Source organism: Muntiacus reevesi, chromosome 7 (assembly GCF_963930625.1).
Source record: "Muntiacus reevesi chromosome 7, mMunRee1.1, whole genome shotgun sequence".
Taxonomy (NCBI): Eukaryota; Metazoa; Chordata; class Mammalia; order Artiodactyla; family Cervidae; genus Muntiacus; species Muntiacus reevesi.
The window spans coordinates 69,736,945-69,760,828 of record NC_089255.1 but is presented as its reverse complement, the minus strand read 5'-3'; the positions used below and the strand labels follow the sequence as shown (position 1 = coordinate 69,760,828).

General features: G+C 34.3%; 1 protein-coding gene across 3 annotated transcripts in view; it reads right to left on the bottom strand.

Moving 5' to 3' along the window:
• Positions 1-175: 175 nt before the first annotated feature.
• The window catches only part of PPM1A (protein phosphatase, Mg2+/Mn2+ dependent 1A), a 46,571-nt gene continuing 22,862 nt past the window's right edge, over positions 176-23,884 (bottom strand). For 2 of the 3 annotated variants that reach the window (XM_065941308.1, XM_065941310.1), the window contains exons 2-6: positions 16,331-17,184; positions 14,025-14,142; positions 9,753-9,861; positions 8,302-8,359; positions 176-7,076 (exon numbers count right to left, since the gene is read on the bottom strand). In XM_065941308.1, the coding sequence (XP_065797380.1) occupies positions 7,047-7,076; positions 8,302-8,359; positions 9,753-9,861; positions 14,025-14,142; positions 16,331-17,164 (1,149 nt within the window). In that variant the 5' untranslated portion in view covers positions 17,165-17,184 and the 3' untranslated portion in view covers positions 176-7,046. Of the gene's footprint in view, positions 7,077-8,301; positions 8,360-9,752; positions 9,862-14,024; positions 14,143-16,330; positions 17,185-20,402; positions 20,552-23,884 lie in introns of those variants that run through there. The other variant, XM_065941309.1, reaches the window with a different exon arrangement.

Genomic DNA, 23,884 nt, shown 5'->3' with positions numbered 1-23,884 from the left:
CAATTCTAGTTCAAATCATTAACTATCAGATCTATCTTTTTTTAAGCAAATTAACCAAGTTCAATTGAACAAAAATTTTCTTAAGGTCTCATAATGAATAAATTCAAAATTTCCAGGTTTCTAGGCAAATCAAAAATGCTGCTTGCAGTATCAAACAATCATAGATACACACACATTATGCAATTGCCTGTTTATTTGGTGGCACCAGTTTTGCAAGCTAGAATTATTTCTACTTTCCATTTCATACATCTGTATCCACTCACAAGTTGAATGTGATTTCTTAAATGGACTTGAAAACAAAAAGTACATTCTTAAAAGTTAGAACTGAATTTACATACTTTCTTTGGACCAGGAAATGTACAAAATACAACATATACATTAATGGAATTTCTTTAAGAGTTTGGATCACATAAACTACAAACAGTAGATGAATTACTATGGAGAATTTTGTTATACACTGTGTTTAGGAAATACTTCTGTATTAGTTTTACATGTATGGATTTTGAAAAATATAAAATGCAACATGCTTTTAACATGGTTTCTCCACTCATAACATTTATACAAATTAACTGAAATAATTTCAAGAGTGAAACCAACCAGTATTCGGGCATATTACTATAAATAAGCTATTTTGCTGCAGGTACGCTGTTGACTTGGGTAAGGGCTAACCAGGTAAGACAACAGTCTCTGTTTCAAAATCCCCACAAATGGGAATTACATATACTATAACCAAACATCCAATTTTGGCAACAAATGCAACAAGCTAATACATTTTTTCATGGTAGTTATGCTTAAAAGAAATCTCGTAATCCTGTACATTGGTGGCTGTATGTACCTATTTTAACATTCTGTATCAGTAAATACCTAATTCCTAAGAATTTGAAGTGAATTAAATACTTAATAAACTCTGACAAAAGGAAGCTTGAAATCTTAAAACCTGAGTGAGATCTGACAGTCAAATGTGCTGCTTGTGAATATACTAAATCTATACTACACAGGTCAGAAATGTTCCATAAACATTTCTGTTTTACCTCTTGTCTGTTGAGATTCAAAAGTGGCAAATTTAGAAATGTTATCCTCGAAAACTAGCCCGGATACTAATCATTCTCATTCCAGCCCTCAAGATACAAATTTTTAAAAGAATATGTTAATACTGATATTAACATAATTAATATCAGTTAATTCTAGCCTAGACCCCTACCTCCTCTACCTTTTAAATATGGAAACTATTCTTTAATATAGCCTCGAATTGCTTTGACATCTTTGATGTATTTCTTATGGGCTCTGAAGAAAAAAGGCTGATGTGCCCTGTAGTATTGTAGTATAGGGTCTCAACCAGGAGCCCAATAACCACTGCAATACTGGAAACTTTGAGGAGTTATTTGCATTCTATGCATTTTCCTAGGTGACAAATTCCTAGGATTATTCAGTCTCAAAGGGCCTGTGACCCTAAAAGGTTTAGAAGCATTGCAACAATTTGTGCCATTCATTACACCTAATTAAAATAGTACTAATTTTGTTCTGCAGCTACCCAATTTCTTACACAAATCTAACTTCAGATAGTACCATACAAATACAAATATTACTAAAAGTTCTTTACTGGATGAGGAGGACTATTTAAAAAAAATTTTTTTTAAAACAATTTTTCTAAACATTCAGTTCAGTGAGAAAGCTATTATAGAACACTGGCTTTTGGAACAATGAACAGAACTGAAAGACACTCTTTTCTCAGTTGTTTCTACGCTGGAGAAGCAGTCATTTTTTTTTTTTTTATCATCTGACTTGCTAGAAAAATCAATCTGCAAAAGAAAAGATTGGTTCTTGCTGGTTTATGTGATGCAACAGTTCTTGTTAATATACAGCTATGTCCAAGGAAGACTTTTCTATGGCTTTTTAAATAATTAAGAGTAACCTTCCTCTGTCCTCCTCACTGGCATCTTCCCACTCCTTTTTCCACATTTTCCTGTTTTCAGTCCAGGTTTACACAGTTATTAATTGGCTTGGTGAGGTAATGCACTAAGCTTTCTTGCTCAAGAAAATGGAATTGGCCTGTTTTGGTTTGAAAAAAAAAGCCACCAAGAGGGTAGTAGAGGAAATGAAGCAACATTTCCTCTAGGATAGGGGAGAAAAAAATGTCACTCTGTTGTTGTATCAAGTTAAACAACCCACCCCCCCCTTTATAAAAGTGTAAGCTGTCAGCTACAATTTCAGTTTTAATACAGTGTTTCTAACTGGCATACTCCTACCTGCTGGTAATATAATTAGGAAAATATGAGAGCAGAGGACACTAAATATATAAAACAGGGAAAAGGGAAAGAATCTATGTCAAAAGGAACAGAAGTGGAGCCAAATGCCTTTGATTATCTCTGTGTAGCATTCTATTGGTAATAACACGTAACTGAGACTTATATTCTGACCCATTGAAAAAATACAGTATTATACTAATAATATTTAGAAAATGTATTCTTAAATCTTTCAAGCATATTCTGAAGTATTGTATATAAAAATTAAATACAACTCTAAACTCATACCACATTATAGAAAGAAGTAAAATTAAGCTGCTTAAATTTTAAACTATAGTCTTTCTAATGCCTAAAAGAAAAACTTAATTAGAAGACTAATCGCTTAATTTAAAAATGGTCATCTCACCAGCAGTATTTGAAAGCAAAAGTATATGCAACTCTTGAAAGTTTCCTTTGAAGAAAAATCTCAAATGAGAAACATTTATATATGGAAATATTTACATAGTATTTTCTAATTCCAAATCCTAACATAATACTGTACAAATGGCAATCAAAACATTAAAGGTTTAAACCTCTCATTCAAACTTTATGAATTAGAAGTATACAACACCATGAAATTCAAAATTAAAACCAAAAAACCCTGTAACCAGTTTCATCAGTTCCTTCAGAAACTACAAACAGAATTTCCATATGAATTTGTTCTGTAAAGATGGTCAGTAAAATTATTAAAAAAAATTAAAGCACAGTAATCACTTAGCTAAAATTGGATATTAACATTGGCAGTGTTTTTTCAAGAAAATACAGACTTTTGGTAAAATAAGATTAGATAGATGCGTTTTTACTTTTGACTTTTTAAACTTTTTTGCCTGCACCATGTAGCATGTGGAATCTTAGTTCCCTGACCAGGGATTGAACCCACGCACCCTGCATTGGAAGCCTGGAGTCTTAACTACTGGACCACCAGGGAAGTCCTAGATTTGTTTTCAAATGCCTTAAACTCCTATTCCCAGGGTTGGATACTTCTAAGAAATACATTAACCTTATTTCTATGATTTGCTGCTGTCAGCAGGAAGTCTAAGCCATTCGTGAAAGGCAGTCAAGCACACTGAAGAGACATGAGCCTCATCAATCCAATTTTACTTCTAAGTAAAATTTTCTTCTGAATAAGATTTTTAACTCTGAGAAGAATAAAACAGAAGAGTTTTCAAGTGACTAAGGAACTGCAAATAAGCTCTTTGGGCAGAGACCCACCTTATTCAGGAAAGTATCTGGCAGAGAGCAGGTGGGCAGTAGCTATTTTTTCGATGAGTGATCCAGTTATGATATTAACATACATTAGATTATAAATTCTATTCAAATGTAAACTCCTTGAGAGCAAGGACCTATTCATTTCTTGATAGTTCCAAGGTGCTTACCCTAGAAGAGCATGTTGCAATTAACACTTAATTTTGTAGAAAAAGTGAGTGGATGGTCACTGAAACTACTGCTATAATTCACATTATTTGAATTATATAGTTGATCTGTTCTTTAACCCAAATTTCTTAATTTTATGTAGTAAAAAAAAAATTAAGTGAGCAGTACACTAATTGCACAGAACTCTAAAAACAAATTAATGCATCATAATTAAAAATGAGTTTGAAACAGTTCTAAAGCTGAGTAAGAAAAATACCACTTAAGATTTTTAAAATTAATGCCAATATTGAGAACTGCTTCTGTTATCTGTAAAAGTATACTCCCTAACAAAGTGGAAATTAAGAGAGCCTACCTTGCTAAAATATAGCAAGAGATCAGTGAAATTACTAATGTTAGGGCAGCAAGAATCTGCCATACAAAATGAATGTCCTATTAAAAGCAGCCAAGTTAAAACATTTAAATGAAAGTACATTTGAATAGTATGTTATCATCACACAAGGACTTTTTCCCTCCAAAGAAAATATCAAACATATCAAAAACAGAGGCATTGCCCTGAGATGCTAATTAGCACACAAAAGGGGATAGGAGGTCAAAAATTTAAGTGGTACAAAAGTGAAGTGCACAACAGAGGTGCAAAAGTGCCTTTAAAAAGTGTGCTGGTTCCCCACACACCATGAGCCCCAGGAATCAAGAACACACACTCTCTGCTGTTACAATGCATACTTCCTTCCTGTCATTTTATAATGAAAAATTCTATCTAGTATGGCAACATAGACTCACATGGAAAAGATTTAGTCTTCTTAGATAATACTTCATACATTTTTCTCTCACTTCCAGGCCTAATTTCAGTACTAATAATTCTAACAGAGGAATTTTTAACCTCCTCTTTTTAAAAGACTCTCAAAAAGTCACTAAATATGCTACAATGGCTTGAAGTATAGCTTTCCATCACATATTTTAGTTATGATTTAAGATTTTGCATCTCAAAATCCTGTTCAAGTTTTTTAAATTTCCATAACTAAAAACTTGAGTCTACTTAAAAAATTAAGGAATTATAATAGGAATTTAGTTTTCAGTACTTGTAATCTATACTAGAAGCACTGGTGTTCATTAAATGTACATTAGGATGCTTACAAAGTTGTAACTTAAAACATTATCATACTTTGTACCTTACCACAGATTTAGACATTAAGCATTTACGTGTAAGTAAAGTACAGAATTGGTTCTGTAATTTCAACTGTTACGGATTTCTAAATATAAATAATACTTGTTTTTCTTCATGCTGGCTTAAGACATAAATTAAATACAATTAAGTTACATTTAATCACCTCACAAATAAGAAGGATAATGAAAAGATTTTGCTGGTATGTAACTACTTAAGTCTGAGACATTTCACATTATTGTTTCCAACACTTCTCTAAACTTACATTAGTTTTAAGGTTATATATACAAATATGTATATTTCCAAGTTAGAAAAAAAAACAAATATAACAAAAATTATACTACTTTTTATATACATTTGATTTTATATTCGGTGTTGTACTTAAATCTTACATTTTAAGAGGTTTGTAGTGGGAATCTGGGAAAGATTGAGGGCAGGAGGAGAAGAGGATGGCAGAGGATGAGATGGTTGGATGGCATCACCAACTCAATGGACATGGGTTTGGGTAGACTCCGGCAGTTGGTGATGGATAGGGAGGCCTGGCATACTGCGGTTCATGGGGTCGCAAAGAGTCGGACATGACTGAGCGACTGAACTGAACTGAGTGGGGAGTCTGCTTACTGAATGATTAAATTAAATGGTGAGTAAATACAACATCCAACCCAAAGAGACAAAAATACAGAAGGGCACAGCAGCAGTCTTTTCAATGTGACAGATTTTAAAAGTTACTTTCACATGCTTAATCAGAGAAATTTAAACCTAAATTAGGTTATTTTTATATCTACAACTCTTTAAGCTGTTGGAACTTATTTTTAAAGACCAACTGCTAAATATTACCAACATGCTGTATTTCAAATCACTAAATACATCATAACTACCTGGATTCTAAAGACATGGGCCACTTAAAGTCACAGGCGCGCGCGCGCGCGCACACACACACACGCACATGCGCGCGCGCGCACACACACACACACACACACACACACACACGCACACACACACACACGCACACACACACACACACACACGCGCACATGCCCCCACCACTGTTAGATTGTCAAGCTTTGACAATTATTTTAATTATACAGTAGGCAAATTCAAGCTGATACACATCTTAATGAAAAAATAAGTAGCCAGAAAGAAACCCACTTAAAAATAGATCAAGGAACAACATAGACTTAAATCTTTTATAGTCTTTCTAATAGAAGGGAACCAGTTCCATCTATGCCTTGAGTAACAGTATTTTCCAATTAACAGACTAACATCTTTCTCCATGAGAAACTTCTCATTTACAATGGTACGGTGTTTTAAAATAAGGGTGGAGTAAAGGAGGAATTACACATACATGATTAAATTTCTTGTTTGTTAAGTCAAGCTTTATTGATAAAATGGAATTCAGAATATCTTACTAGGAACAGCAGCAGGCCCAGCCAATCATGATAGCAAAAACGTGGCAGTCTCCTACCATTTGTAGGAAGCTGCTGCTTATCAATTAGTAATCAAATCTACGGACTTGTAAAAGAGGTGCAAACAATCAAGGCATTTTAGCCCCAAGACTGATATTCTTATGAATATATTCTATCACCTGCAATACTCATGGCAACAAGGAAAGAACCTAAAAGACAGTTAAATGAAGGGACCAACTTTATCAACAATTCCAATCCCACTGCCAAGAACATTAAAATAGTTTTCAATTAACTCCCTGGATATTCAGTTTTGTAATAATATTTTGGAATAATTCTCCATAATCAGGTGCACATGTGAGTGTCTAGCTGACACGGCTGCTGCTCTTCCTGTCCCAACCCCAAGTCCAAACACAACATGATCTGAAAGGGTTATATATCTGTTGCATCACACAATAAGCCAAATACTTCTTGTAACTTCGATAGTGATTTAAAGCAGTTCATAATTAAATATGAGCATTTTTTTACAAGGACAATTATACTTTACAAAAAACAAAATCATACAACAAAAATTGCTGGAGTCTGATTTACAACATATGAATTACGGTTTGAAATCACGTTTACATGAGTCTCAAATTTACAACAACAACAAAAAATCAGTTCTGGGCTAGCTGTTGTACTGCTGAAGTTCTCTGGTGTAATCACTCTCACCCGTGTCATATATGCCCTTCTTAAAAGTTGAGGATGGATGTTTAAAAGGTTCAGTGAAGTTGAGCTGTACTCTCCTTTGGAGGTGAAGGTAAATCCATGACTAGGTGAGCAGTTTTACCACATGTCATCAGTTGATGTAGAGTCCTTTATAGAAGGAAACAAAGCAAATCAATGAACTAAATTAAAACTTAAAGATGCATTATTTTCTGGGTAATGCAGAAAGATAAGGTTTTGTAAGGTTGATCTTTAGGATATAAATGTTTTCTATAGCATATATGTACATGAGTTTATGAAATATCAATATATAACCTGTTCCAAGAATTGTTACAAGGCAAAAGAGTCGGACACAACTTAAGAGACTAAACAATAAGAACCCTTCAGTTTGGTTTTGGAGTAAAACATTTAATAAAAGATTTTACAATGAGGCTGACCAAATGTATTTCTAAACCAATAAATTACCAGAAAGAATTGTATTTTTCTCTTCAATAAACCCAATTTATTTTTAGAATATTATCTTTATAAATTTTTATTGCATAAAAACCTCAAGTAACAAGAGATTTGAGGATGCTCCATAATGCAGTGTATGAAATATTTCAGAGCTAGGCCAAAATGATTTTAAGTTACCAGTTTTTTGTAATCACAACAGTACAATCAAACTGTGATAGAAAACTTAATTGAAGAATGTTGCTGTTGTTCGGTTGCTCAGTCGTGTCTGCCTCTTTTGCAACCCCATGGACTACACAGCCCATCAGGCTCCTCTGTCCATGGGATTTCCCAGGCAAGAATGCTGGAGTGCGTTGCCATTTCCTCCTCCAATAGATCTTCCCAACCCAGGGATCAAACCTGCATCTCCTGCATTGGCAGGCGGATTCTTTACTGCTGAACTACCAGGGAAGCCCTAATTGGAGAATACGGGCATTCTAAACATCTTTATATAAACAGAATTCTCTACTTTAGTATTTAAATGAAATGTGTAGCATTCCTGGCAAAGAATGGCTATTAATGGAGATGGGCATTCTGAGGTTCTGTTGCAGCTGCTTACAAAACTCAGAATTAATTCAAGAATCTGAGCAGAGGTACTCCCAACTTCAAAAAAATATTTAGTGGGAAAAAATTTCTGAAGTTGACTGCCTGAAGAGGCTTAAAAAAATAATTAAAAGGGACTTCCTCCTGTTTGAGTTAAATGGCCACTCACCATGATTAATGTCCTCAAGCACTAGAACTGTGATGCAGGCAGAATTCAGAGCAATCAATCAGGGGTGTGTGTAAGAGAATGGGTGCAATAAACAGTTCTGCAAAAACAGGTAGGAAGGATATGCATTTAGAGTGGAAGGGAAGGGAAAGCAGAAGGAGCTAAAATGTTACTTACGGTGTCATCATTTTTGTACGGATTCAGTCTATTGTAAACGGCTTCAATTACATTCCGCCTAAATTTAGGGAAAAAAAAAAAGTTAATTCTTCAGAGCACGAGACTTCTTAATAACTCATAGCCAGGTGTTCATTATAATGTCAAGGATAATCATTCACAAATTATTTTACTTCTACTTCTTACTGTCAATAACTGAGCCTTATCTTAAGATATTTGGGCCCCACTGTTAAAGTACAGGTGAATTTATTCTAAAATGTACCATTCTACTAGTACAATTAATAGAAGAAAAAAGTCATGGTTGGAAAAAAAAAATCAATCTATATGGTCTATGTCTATTTGAACTGGCATTTAGTTTTTATAAGTCAAAAATAATGATACATTTCTTAAGAAATAATATTAATATATTCTGGTTAAGAGTTGAATGTTTTGAAGTAGATATAACTTCAACATCTGTTATGATAAAATAATTTAGATATTTTACATATAGGTTTCTGCTTTTCATAATGTCCCCTTAAAAAAACTCTATTAAAACTGAAATGTCAAATATGATATTTCCCTGGCAAGTCTAGTAATTACTTTTTGAATAATATTTTATTAAAAATAAGAATCAGTAGTGGTACTTCTGAGTTATAGCCTCCCTACTTACAAAACTGACTTGAAGCAATTTTATATTCAATCATTTCACAGACTATCATATCGGAAGAAACAATTTCCAAGATATAAATGCTTCAAACAGGAAGTTTTGAACAATTACATGAAATTTTTAAAAAATGGCTACACTAACAGAACAAGTAGAGAAATAAGGAAATTTGTCAATATATCTTTGTAGATCAATTACATGAATATCTGAGGTAAAAATGTCTTAAGCCTTGAATTGTAAAACTGCATAGTCTCCACTGCAGTTTACAAAGATCTAAGGTTAATATGTAACACAGATTAAGTCTAGTTCTATGAACTAAAGTGCAAAGAGAAAAAAACAAGAAATGCATCTACCTATCTTCCTTCACACCAAAACCCAAGCAACCAGCATCGACAACCAAAAACATGGGGAAAATCAGAGATACAGAGGAGGAGGAAGAGACAGATGCTCATCCATGGGGTATTCAGTTATCCAGGGATTAACAAAATCAAATTATAGTAGAAATAATACTGACACCTGGAATTTTATAGTACTATGTAACTGAGTTTAAAATTTTCTTTTACTGTATTATCTCATTTACACTATATGAGATAATCAGTGTAATCCAAGCCTCCACTGAAGACAGCCTTCAGTAGAATTAGTTACAATGATATTCTGATACCTGTATATCATTAACACTGAAAAACAATGAACCACAAGTTAAACATTCTGAAGTCAATTTAGAAATTATGTAAACACACGTCTGACCTATGGACACCAAACATTTTCATGTACTGAGACAAATGCTAAGAGTGTTCAAAATGTAACTTACTTGCTCGCCAGGTCACCCCCTGGTGGGAGGCTGGGTATGTTCTCACTCGCTAATGTGCGCATCACATGGACTAAGTCAGGGACGCCTTCCCCCTGCTTCTTTATGATTTCTGGGAATCAGAAGTACTTTTTTTGTAAGTGTTATTCAAATTTAATAATAATAATAAAAAAATGAAACAAAGATAACTTAGGTTTTTAAAGACAGCATATGTATCTGAGATTTTCTAAACTAGTACAAGGGAAAAAAATCAAATTGAACTTTGAAAATTGATGACAAAAGGATGTACAAAATGATACAAGAGATACAATACTTTCCAGATTAACTTCAAAGATCAAATATAAACAAGATAAAAATATGAAAAAATTTCATATTAAAATCAATATATTACATAATCAGGGATACGTGTGTACAAATGAGGATATTCCTCTCAAGATGCCAGCTAGTTACTTCTGAGGGGATTAACTCCTCTAATTAGATTGGAAGCAAGTTTCCTGAATTTTGCCCTGAAAATACAATACACATTAAAAAAAAAATAAACAATTTCAAGATCTTAAAAAAGAAAAAAGAAACCCTTTAAGTATGTGGGATTTACTGATGATATACTAACACAAATCACATTTACATGTTTATATTTACAAAATGATACTTAAGTAGCATAGGCAGAATAGGTCATACACTTGAACCCCACTTGCTGCTTAACTTCTGTCTAAAGTATCTTTAAGCAATAAACAGATATATACCATTTCCTGTTGATTATCTGAACAAGGCCTACAGAATGGAAAAAAGTCTAAATTACTGTTTTTTTAAAAAGAAAAAATTTGATAAACCATACAACTGTATTTAAAATTGTTAATTTTCAAACTTTGTTATTAAATGGGAGAGTGATATGATCTACAGTATTGCCATGCAGATGCATATTGTCATTCATACCACAGAATACCAACCCATTATGCACAGACAACTTAAAGAGTGCTCAAATTATTCACTTTAAGTCCAAGAAGTCTTTACCTGGAGTTTTAGCATATTTATTCTAAACATAAGATCATGCCAAGAGTATTTGTGGTTATATGTTCAATTTTTTGTTTTCAATTATTTACACTAAGAAATTTTCTTTGTCATCACTGGATATCATTCTAGTTCTCAATCTGTAAATACCGTTGAAAATAACAATGCATGTAAAGATTTTTCATCCTTCAATCAAGTTTCAAAATATTAATTCATCATTAAAGGCACATATTAAAAGACAGACACTGCTACCCATACTTCTTTAAATGGCTCAAATTGTCCTTTTTAGGATTAAGGCCAAATTTTACCATCTTTTTTTTTAAACCAGTCTTAAATCTGAACAAAAAGCAAGCATCTCAGATTTGGTTTGCCAAGTTCCTTTATTGTATAATCTTTAACATCTAGTATATTTATTCTACATGATTCTAATGCTGGAAATTTGCTGTACAAAAATAAAGGAATTTGATGTTTACCTAAACTGCACAATTTCACAATCTAAAGTTGTAATACACTTAACATACAGTCTCTGCTAAGCCAGTACAATTATTGGACAGATAACTAGATACAATATAAATGAACACTGATGATAAATTCAACTGATGGTTTCAGGTCTAAAAACATTACCTCGAATCATCTATATTAGATGTATTATATACCTCTTTTGTTAAAATATAAAAATTAGGATATTTTAATTGTGAAGAAAATTACAGGAAGACAAATTCTTTAAAAAAATAAGACTTTAAAAACAGTCATATCTCCTATTCCACATGGGACCATACATTTAAACTATCTGAGCATTTAACACTACACTAGCCTTGCTTCTTTCTGCTTTAAAAAAACAAAGAAAAAGAAATTTTAAGAAATATTCCTTTAACTGCTCTTGGACTATTCATTTCAATTAGAATTGTAAAAAGACTGAATGCTTTTATTAAAGAATATATGTGTATAGAAGATCTACGTTTCACATGCTCATATATGCTGCTCCTCCCCACTTCCCTCTGCCAAGTCTGAGAAATTCTATCAGTTATCTCCAAATTAGCAACTTTAAAGTTTGTGCAGTCAGTAGCAAATAAAAATATAAAAACAACACAGGTATCCTCTTAAATTGGCTTAGAAGGACCACAGCCTTAAGTGGTATAGTTTAAATTATGAGTTCCATCTTTTCACAACCCTAGAGAGTCAAGTATTTCGTAGATCATAGGAGGAGAGCCAAAAGCCTTTATCCTTTTCTGTGGTGTGGACAGAGAAGTCACAAGTATTCAATGCAAATAAAATGAGGTTTAGTAGGTCACACCAATTTAGCGAAGGCATGTATTTAAAGAAAGAAAAAAAGAAAAAGGTATTCAGTGCCTGTTTTAAAAGTCGACTGCAGTATTTATCACTTTTTAAGACACATAACAATTTTTACAATGCAAATAGCTACATTTTTTTCTGTTTTTAAATATAGTAGTGATTTTAATTAATGTAATATTTAGATGCAGTCTCATCAAATCTACCTTGGTAAAGGATATTGTATTTCTGACATAATAATCTCCAATTGAACAATACAAGTATAACAAAACTTCAACATACCCAAAATATTGAGTATTAATGTAAAGTTTGTTCAGATGGCAATTCCTGCTTGATAATAGGCAACATAAAACTTAATATTATAACATAAAATTACCTATCTAAAGCAATTATTTATAACTGCATCAAAAACTTAAAAGAGTGCACACTAAAGAGAAAAAGCAGCAATTTATTTCTAAAATTTGACTCCATTTCTTAGTAAATAAAACTAAAGTAGGTATTTCTTTAAATCAATAAGAAAACATGTACACTCAAGTGAAAATGCCAATAAATTAAATATCAACATATCCCAGTAAATATTCTTCTTCAGGTTTTCTATTTTTCCAAGAACAAGCAGTGTGAACCAATGTGCTATAACTTGGTAGCATTCTAAATATTTTCTTACTGTATTATGTATTAATAACTCATATTGAAATGAATTATTTAAAACAAAGAATTTCCAAGACCCTTGGTAATAGTGAGGAAACAAACTCACTGAATAGTATGCTTAGTAAGTGAAATACTAAATACTACATATATACCAGTAATAGATATATCACTATCAAGAAGGGGAGAGAAGTGAAAAACAAAATAGCAACTCTAAGACAGTACTGAAAATCAAAACCAATCACCATTCTAACACCAGACTAATTATAACTGGTATCAAACAGTAAAAGGAGAGAAAACAAAATTAAAGTGCATATTAATTTTAATAATGCAGGCACAACAGGATTTAAGTATATAGTATATCAATGTTTACATGGTATTAAAGGTCTTTAATAGTGTATCAATGTTTACATGCTATTAAAGGTCTTTAACGTGCAAAGTAATAACATTAGGAGCCAAAAAAAATGCATTTTAACACTATCATAGGCATGTCAAGTTTTTCCTGCTTAAAGAAACTGCATAATCTACAAGCTTATTGCATAATGCAATAAACTGTAATTCTCTGGGGATACTTAATATTTATACCAAATAGCAGCTGCATCAATAATTATTTTAACATTTTTCAAATATTTAAAGGCATCACACCTGAGAGTTACAAATGCCTTTCTAATTGTCTCAAAGTAATCTGCAGAATTATGATAAATACACTTCCGTAATTTCCAACTTAATTTCTTGATTTTATTCAGCATTTACATTTCTGCCAGGTAGAGACCTAGTATGTCTTCTATTCAGGTTTATGTTGTCTAGGTGAGGCAGTTTATGGCTTAGGCAAGAAGCTCTGAAATAGTTTAAACTAAATTTTTAAAAGCTGTGGCACATGAAAGGTATTAATAACCAGGCTATGATCTTCAAGTTCTTATTTTAAAAGTCCCAAAGATGTTAAATTCATAAACACAGCTTTACACAAAAGATGGCATTCAAATTATCACCATCATAAATAATCTATTTATAATAAACCATAAATCAGACTTTCCTGGCATAAAATTATTCACGCCAGTGAATTAATCAAGAATTTGAAAGCATACAAACATTTTACCAAGTATCCTGAACAGAATGTACTGGGCCATACTTGTTATTTCTAATATAACTCTAAAAGGACAGTAACAAATACCTCAACAGCTACTACAGAAATGCTCTTTCCCACTTCTGTACACTAAACACCAAATGTCGAAGCCATGTATGTAAAGATCTAAAAGTTAACATGTTATAAAAGTTTGATTATGCTGAGGTTTTTCTTTAATAGAGCTACTTATTTTTTGTTAAATGATCCACCTTCTACTCTGCTTTCCAGGTATTTGTCCAACTCTTCCTCCTTCTTCACTGCTTCTGGCGATACTTTGGGTGCATTTGGAAAACAGATCAATATCACACTCATGTTGTCTCGACTTCCCTGGGAAGAAAAAAGTTTGAGAAAACATTTTGTTTCCTTTTTGTAAACGTTTCCTTGAGAACGTTTACAGCCATGTCAATTATATTTGTTCTAGTGAGAATATATATTGTTTATAAAGAGAGAAAAATATATATGCACATGTGGAAGGGCATCCCCCAAATACATATATAGTACCTATGGTATATAGAATAACCAATACTCCAAAAGACAGGAAAGAAACACTACAGGTTAAATTCTACTGCAACAACAATTTTTTAAAGTTCTCTAAAATAAATATTTCTGAACATTTACTGGTGGCCTACTTAACATGAAGTGATACCTAACACAAACACACATACACACATACATTGAATTCAACAAGGTAGAAAATTCTAGTGGTATTCTTTACAACATGATTTCATCTGTAGTTACACATATACCTGACAAATTTACATTTAAAATAAATTGTGGGACTAATTGATTTGCTTCATAATAAGTAGAAATATGGAATTAGAAATAAAACTACATATATAAAGTTAATAAACCAACTTTTAACTTTCATAATTTTTAAAAAAAGGCTTAACTTTTAGGAAGTACATTCATTTAAAGACAACTACATATTCAAAATACTATAATTACAATACTTGAATCAATTTTGGCCTCCCCACAAATCACTTCCTTTTCCTATTATTAAATAACTGGGAGTTACCTTTTATAGAGCATAATGCAGAATAAAGTGCAATCTGAGTCATAATTTACTAATATCTGAATCTGATAAGTCTCTTAAGAAAACAGCTTTTAATTTAGTTAACAAAGTATTTAATTCTCAAGTGCTAAAGGATAAGCCTAACAAATGAATGCCACTTTGTCCCTTTTTTATACTAAAAGGGACAAAGAACATAAGCATCATTGTTTTGTTCCTCCTAAATTCAAAAATTAATAGTGTGCACTATCAAGTTGTTGTTCTATTGATTTTTAACATATTTGTTAGATGTTACATAAACTTGATTTGTGTTGGATGTTACATAAACCTGATTTTTAATTAAGACTTTAAGTATAGCTGGCAGTTGTGCATATAAAACTACAAACAGTATTCTATTGACTTACTATTTCTGAGTTTTAAAAGAAAATCAAACATATAGCCTCTGAAGTTTTATAAAATCAGAATTTTTTAAACAAACAAAAGAAAACCCACAAAGAATTAGTAAGCAATTTGTATTGACAAAATACAACAGTGTGGTAGAAAGAACACTGCACCCAAGTCAAGGGCTCGGCTTCTAGTGTTAGTGCTGCAACTAAAGAAGTAAATTGTGTAACATTTTAAACTTCTCTTAAAAAGGGACCACCATGTATCAACTACACAGTTTGCTAAACTAGGTACTTTATATGTATACATTAGCTCATTAATTTCATTCCCCAGTCTTATGAGCTCGATATTATTTTCTCCATTCAAATAGCTGAGAGAGGTTGAACAATTTGTTCAAGACTGTACAGTACAAAAGTAACAGAGGTAAGATTTGATTCCACCTCTGACTCTTAAGTCCGCAGAACATTCTGTTGCTCATCTACACAATCCCATTTGATTATCCAGACAACCCCATAAGACAGGGTAATAATATCTCTCTCTTGAACAATTAAAGAAACTGATTTTCCAGATAGTTTAAAGAGCTTACCTGAAGTCATCCACAGTCTCATACCAAGTGCTTCTGACTCCATGTCCAAGGCTATTTCTATTATGTAACACCAAATCATCACTAAATCCTCTTTTGGTGCTACAGATTCATTAGACCAGTCTCAAAGTATTTCCATAAATATACTGAGATATCACACGGTAAAATAAAATATTAAAATTCTAAAATGCCTTTCATTTATAGACAATGAGGCTTAACTCCCTCCATTCCCCTTTTGAAAACATTCACTTTGATACAGTCTTTTCACCTTTGATAATACTGCATAATATCAAAAAACTCAAGTAATTATGGTTACTAGAAAAGACTAAACATCCAGATTATAACTCTTGCATTTATGGTAACTGCACAATTTATTTCTAAGAAGTACTCCTATATTATTTTCATAATTGATGAAAAGTATTCAGCAACTGTACCAAAAACTTATTTCCAAACTATAGGCTCTAAGATGATTTTATACTAGAGGAGTAATTAAGATGACATAAAATCATTTCATCTTAAAAAAAAAAAAGTCTAGCTACCTTATACAAACAGGTGTCGACTACTTCATTGCAAACTTTCTCAAGGTCATCAGTGACTTCAAGTCTGGATCTTACAAAATCACAGAGCTCTTCATTTCCCATGACATCCCAAATACCATCACATGCAAGAATAATGAATTGATCATCTTCTTCAGATCTTTCAATATCATGGACTTCAGGCTCTGGTGAAACAAGCTGCTCTGTAGGGCCTTTTCCATGGACACATTTGTAATCAAAGTCCCCAAGGGCCCTCGACACAGCCAGAGAGCCATTCACACGCTGAATCATTACAGAACCACCTGCATTCTGAATTCGTTCTTTTTCCAGCGGATTACTTGGTTTGTGATCTTGTGTGAAGAAGTAAACTTTCCTGTTCCTACAAAGTAAACCTCTTGAGTCTCCACAGTTAATGAAGTAAGTATGTTGAGGAGAAATTAAGACACCCACAGCTGTTGACCCACTTCTGTCAGCACCATGTTTCTTCTCTGCAATAGCCCTCATATGTTCATCAATCTCCAGGAAACCTGTTCTGATTCCATTCTTTACATTTTCCACAGAAGGTGCTCCTGCAGACCCTTTAAAATCCTGGTTATTGGTGATGTGATCTAACAAATGCTCACAGCAGTATTTGGCAACCTGAGAACCAGCATGCCCATCATACACAGCAAAGAATGACCATGTTTCAAGTCCACTTGGCAAACCGATCACAGCAGTGTGTGCATCCTCCATTTCAACTCGCCAGCCTTGCATGCTGCTTAGCCCATACCGCAACCCGTTACCCTGCCCCTGGGCATTATGTTTTTCCATCTTTGGTTTGTCTAAAAATGCTCCCATTATGTCTTGATTCTCTAGGTCTGCAAAGGAAGAGAAACAAAAGAGTTAACAACTATCTTATAAACAAACTATCAATACATATCCAACAACCTTTCTTTAAGAGAGAAGGAAATACAAAGAAAGCTTAAATATCTTAGTTGAGTATTCAGGATTTTCCGAAGTTTGGTTTCAAATATCTAGTTTTATTCCTACTACACGAACCCTCTGAAAAAGTTTAAAAAAAAATTCTACTTACAATGATCCAAATTTGCATGCTCCTTCTCTTAAGCCTTTCCTCATGTCAGTACCCTTAACTGGGATTTCCTGCCTTTCCTCCTTCCTTATATAAGTAAGTATACCCATCCTTTAAATTCTAGCTCAAATTCTATGTTTTCCATAGGTTTTTCAGTCTTTGATAAGCCAATAAGTTAGTTATTAAATTACTCTAAGTGGTTCAGCCTCAATTTTCAAGCTGCAAAGCAATTATACACACATATAACAAAATTTACCTACTGTAACCTAACCTAGTGGTAATAACACATATCATTATGATAGCACTTTATAATCACTCGGTATAAACAGTAAAGGAGATCAAAAGGTCTAGGACAGTGTTGTGGACAAGTGTGAAAGTTTGGCTAACCTTTCCCAATAATCAAAAGCTAAAACCCCTGGCTTGGAATGGGCTTAAAAGGCAGGAAGACAGTGTTCAAGATTCAGGTTGGCCTTTACTTGAATAATAGTCTAGGAATGTAGAGACTTGTGGTCCAAGTCATCAAATGAGTCAACAACTGAATACAATCTGAAAGGAGGACAGAATGAGATTTAATGAAGGTGAAGAGAGATGGGTGGAGTGGGGAAAGTACCTAGGTAAATTAGGATGAACTTAGGAAATTGGATATTTGTGATGCTATGATGCTAAGCTCTGAAAAGAAGCTGGGAAGAGAAAGAGGAAGAAGAAAAACAACTCGGGAGAATTTCCCGGCAACCTCTCCCTCCTTCTTTATCCTACTAAGGCCAAACTAATACACAGCAGAGAAGTCTGGCTGATTGGTATGATAAAATGATCTCCTGCCTACTTGTCCACTTCCATTACAGTTCCACTAATGGAAGTTAAATAACGAAAACTAGTCTTTATTCCTTTCTTAAGGTGGTATTCATCAAATTGATACACAATATGGCAAGGGTGTTTTAATGGGACAAAAGATACAATAGTAATGACATCTTAATAGCAGACAATGTGTAAGATGAACTCTAAATCATTCTAAGTTTTGCAAGCATTACTTCAATTTATTCTCAAAAAAACTCTGAGGCAGGTTATAATATTATGTTCAATTTATATTAAGTTGATGAAAAAGTAACTGTGATTTCGAACTTTGAATTTTAAATCATTGTAATCAGGCTCAAACACATCTTTATTAACCAAAATAGGAACCATTACAATCAACATTTTTGCCAACAAGAAATAAGTTTGTTTAATCCTGCAGTGCAAAAATCCATGCTTGGGGGCTTCCGTGGTGGCTCAGTGGTAAAGAATCTGCCTGCCAATGTAGGAGACATGAGTTCAATCCCTGATCCAGTAAGATCCCACATGCCTCAGAGCAACTAAGCCCATGCACCACAACTACTGAGCTTGGGTTTGAGCCCAGAAACTGCAACTACTGAGCCCACGTGACCCAACTACTGAAGCCTGTGCATCCCAGAGCCTGTGCTCCACAACAAGACAAACCACCACAGTGAGAAGACCCCGCTCTAGGCAACTAGAGAAAAGCCCACACATCCATGAAGACCCAAGACAGTCAAAAATAAATAAATAATAAGAAAAATCCATGCTTGGGGATTCAATCAACTCTAGGAAAGCATTTTCTGCCTCCTGCTGATTGTGGAAGCTATTTTCCCTGCAAAGAGTTGTCAAGATGCTTGAAGAAGTGGTGGTTGGTGAGCCGTCAACTGAATGTGGCGGATGAGGCCCAACTTTATTCAACTTCTGAAGTATTGGTTCTGCGATGTACAGTCAGGCATTGTGGAGAAGATTGGGCCCTTTCTGTTGACCAGTGCCAGCCAGCTGCAGGCACTGCAGTTTTTGGTGCATCTCATAGATCTGCTGAGTATACTTCTCAGATGTACTGATTTTACCAGGATTCAGAAAGCTGCAGTGGATCAGATGGGCAGCAGACCACCAAACAGTGACCATGACCTTTTTTTGGTGCAAGTTTGGCTTTGGGAAGTGCTTTGGAGCATCTTCTTGGTCCAACCACTGAGTTGGTCGTCGCTGGTTGTCATATAAAATCCACTTTTCATTGTATGTCACAATCCAGTGGAGAAATGGTTCATTGTTGTTGCACAGAATAAGAGAGGAGAACACTTCAAAATGATTTGGTTTTCAGTCAGCTTGTAAGGTACCCACTTACTGAGCTTTTTTACTGTTCCAATTTGCTTCAAATGCTGAATGACTACAGAATGGTCAAAGGTGGGTTCTTGAGCAACTTCTCATGTGTTTTAAGAGGATCAGCTTTGACAATGGCTCTCAACTGGTCACTGTCACTGTCAACTTCCAGTGGCTGGCCACTACCATCCTCATCTTTAAGGTTCTCATCTCCTTAGCAAAACTTCTTGAACCACCACTGTACGTTTTGTCAGCAGCTCCTGAACCAAATGAGTTGTTGTGAGCTGTCTCCACTGGTTTATGACCCATTTGAACTCAAATTAAAAAATTGCTTGAATTTGTTTTTTGTCTAACATCATTTCTATAGTCCAAAATAAACAGCAAGTAGTAAGTCATTAGCAAAAAAACAAAGTGAGAAATGTGCATTAAAACAATGTGTAACATAACTACATTTATTTAAAAATGTATTTCAATATACAATGGCAAAGTTCAACAAAGCAAAATTGCAGTTACTTTTGCACCAACCTAATAGATGAACTATATTGAGACTAAAAAACTTGGCCAATGTCACTCATCAGAAAAATTTAGGGGAATTAGGACTCAAATTCAAGTCTGCCTCACTCTAAAGCACCATTTACTACTAAGGCAATGGTCTCAGTCATAGCTGTACAAAAGAACTTATCTGTGGACTTTTTGAAAAAATCAAAATTTAAAAAAAAATTAGAATTTCCACAGTAGGATTGCAACCTAGGCATCTGTGTACCACTGGTAAAGATTAGAGATGGAAAGCCTAGATAGGAAGATAGAAGATGATAGAGCTGTAATGAGGTTAACTCATCTGCTGAAGGTCAACAGCAAGTTGCCTCATCTCTGTACCTCAATTCCTTTTGCGAGGCTAAAGGGGAGGTAGGAAGGGTTACAGCCAGCCCTCCATATCTTCGGGTTTCACATCCATGAATATGAAGGGCTCACCATATTCACTGTACTACACTTATAGAAGGGACCTGAGCATCCACACATTTGGTATCCACGGGGGCTCCTGGAATCACTCCCTGCAAATAATGTTGGACAACTGTATTCTTAAGACTCTTGATATCACTAATCTAGCATTCTTTTTTCATCTGTACAGTGGGCATATGAACACTTACCTCTTAACGCTGCTGCAAAAGTTTAAATGAGGTAATGGCTGCAAAGTAGTTACATTGAGTATAGCAAAAATGAGGAATTCTGCAAATGGAAACTATTTAATTATTACTACATTCTTACATACACAGCCAATCTAGATTCTGTTATTACCTAATAGGGACTTTACACTTTTATAGAAAATTCCAGTAGTTAATTTTCTAAATATACACATGAAACTACCAAATAATTCTTTGAAACTTTTGAAAAAATATATATTAGGAATATAAAAATGTAACAAACCAAGTCAATCATATGACAAAATTTTAGGTCCAGCTCTACTGCAAATGCAAAAATACAGTCAAAATAATAATAAGTATTAACCAATTAATAATTTTGTCTGGAGTTTCACATACTTAAAAATAGCCATTTAGAAATCTTACCTCCTTGAATTCTGAATAATTTGCAGAAGCCTGGTGAAGCAGTTTTATAAAAATAATGCTTATCAGAAATTATATATAAGTAAGTAACTTCATAACTGTCATAGGACTTTGTATCGAAATGTTCACATCGGCTAATAACTCTAGTGTTGTGATGCAACCTAGCATGTGCTCAGAGTTGACTAAATAAAATTAGTAGGCAAAAATGTTGGCTTTAAAAAGACAACATAAAAGGCAGATAGGCATGGAAGATAGTCACCAAAGAAAGCAGAAACTTCTTTTAGTGTCATTTTTTCCTGTGTCTACTCTATATAATTTGTTTTCTAAATTTCTAAACTACCAAGGGTAAATGACCAAAAAAAGAGGAGAGAAGAGGTAAAGAAGAAGAGAAAATAAAAGAAGAAAAGCAAGAAATTTCAACTTTTATTTTCGGGACTAACAGCAAATAATAGTGCACTAATCGCAGTTTCTGGCAATGCCAATCTCAAATACTCAAACTAAACAAAATATATTAATAAGCAAAGAACAATAAGAAGACATATTTTTCAAGATTCAGAAGTTAAAGGTGGGAATGGGCAGAAGGGGAGGATGGTGAACTCAGTACCCATTAGCTCCAAACTAGAAAACACCCATCCATTTATGAGATGACACTGCATGAGGAAAACAACTGCAGGCTGTCAACCAAAGCAAAGAGAGACAAACCACTCTGAAAGCAGGTTCATGGGAATGGACAATTACTGAATTAGGAGTTTCAACAGAGACAATGAACAGCTAGACACCACCGTTAAAACAATAAACAGAAAACCAATAAATGAGATCACTTCAAGAAATTCCTTTAGAACTCAGAAGTTCTTTCCTCATCTTGATTCCAAACATACAAACCCACCCACGTATGTACCCATTCTACCCTCAGACCTTTCTCTTATATTAGAGTACTCCATCTTCTCACTTGAGTTAAATCCTTCTATTATAGTTTTGGAGACGAGGCTTCAAAGGAATCTCACATGACTTACATGTCTTCCCAGGAACCCAACACTGTTACTCTCTTTGACCCCTTTTTTTCCTCTATATTCAACCTCTCCCTTTCTACTGCAGTACAACTTCTAAAGACACTCAAATGTTATCCATTAAAAGTAAGTATTTAGGTGACTCACTCCTTTTAGCTACCTCCTGCTTCTTTCTCTACAGTTGAAACTCTTTTTAAAAAGTGTTGACAGTCCAAACTGTTGTCTGGCCATTCCATCAAAACAAGTTTCTTCAAACTTAATCCAATGGACATCTGGCTGGCTGCTTACAGCAGCAATCAACACAACAGTCCCTCTTCAAACACTGTTCCCACTGGCTTTTCAAGATGCTACACACTCCGAGCTTTCCTCCTACTCCTAGCTTTTCCATCCATGTCTCCTTTGCAAGCCCATGTTCATCTCTCACGCCATTAAATATAAGCATTCAAGGCTTAGATCTGGGTTCTCTCCTCACTCTATGCTGGCTCCCGAGGTACCTTTATGCATCTTTTTTTCTTTCACAGCTTTTGCCAGTGAATGTCACCATCATTCATCAAAATGAATAGAAACCAAGGATATACCTTTGACATCTCTTTCTACTTCATCTCCCATCAGTTCATCATCAAGTCCCATGGATTGTACTACTTATATTATTTTAAATATATTTTAGATCTATTATTTACATATATTTTCAAATCTGCCCAGTTTTTCCTCTAACACTGGAATCTTCAAGCTATCATTATCTCTCAATGCATTTTTCTTCAAGGTAGTGTGTGCTCAGTTGTGTCTGACTCTTTGTGACCCCATGGACTGTAGCCTGCCAGGCTCCACTGTCCATGGAATTTTCCAGGCAAGAATACTGGAGTGGGTTGCCATTTCCTCCTCCAAGGGATCTTCCCAATCCAGGGATTGAACCTGGGTCTCCTGCACTGCAGGCAGATTCTTTACCATCTGAGCCACCACAAAAGTCCAACATATTGTTATAGGTCAATTGTATTTTAAACAAAACAACACAAAATAAAATAAGACAAAATACCCCAAAACCAAAAAACAAGCTCATAAAAAAAGATATTTGTGGTTAGTAGGAGTGGTAAGAAAGGGAACTGGATGAAGGCAGTCAAACGATACAATCTTAACAGTTACAAGATTAAAAAAACAAAACAAAACAAGATAAATAAGTACTAGGGATGTAAGGTACAACATGATTAATATAATGAATGTTGCTGTGTTTGATGCATGTGTGTGTGTGTGGGGGGGGGGGGTTAAGATAGTAAATCCTAAAAGTTCTTATCACAAAAATTTTTTTTTTCTTTTTTGAATCCAGCAAGGAGATCCAACCAGTCCATCCTAAAGGAAATCAGTCCTGAATATTCACTGGAAGGACTGATACTGAAGCTGAAACTCCAATACTTTGGCCACCTGATGCGAAGAAGTGACTCACTGGAAAAGACCGTGATGCTGGGAAAGATTGAAGGTGGGAGGAGAAGGGGATGGCAGAGGGTGAGATGGCTGGATGGCATCACCAACTCAATGGACATGAGTATGAGTAAACTCAGGAGTTGGTGATGGACAGGGAGGCCTGGCGTGCTGCAGTTCATGGGGTCGCAAAGAGTCCGCTACGGCTGAGCGACTGAACTGAACTGAGATGACAGATGTTCGGCTAAACATGATCACTGTGGTAATCATTTCATGATGTATGTAGGTCAAATCATTATGTTGTACACCTTAAACTTACATGGTACTGTATGTCAATCATGTATGAATAAGAGTGGAAGAAAAAGATAGTACAAGT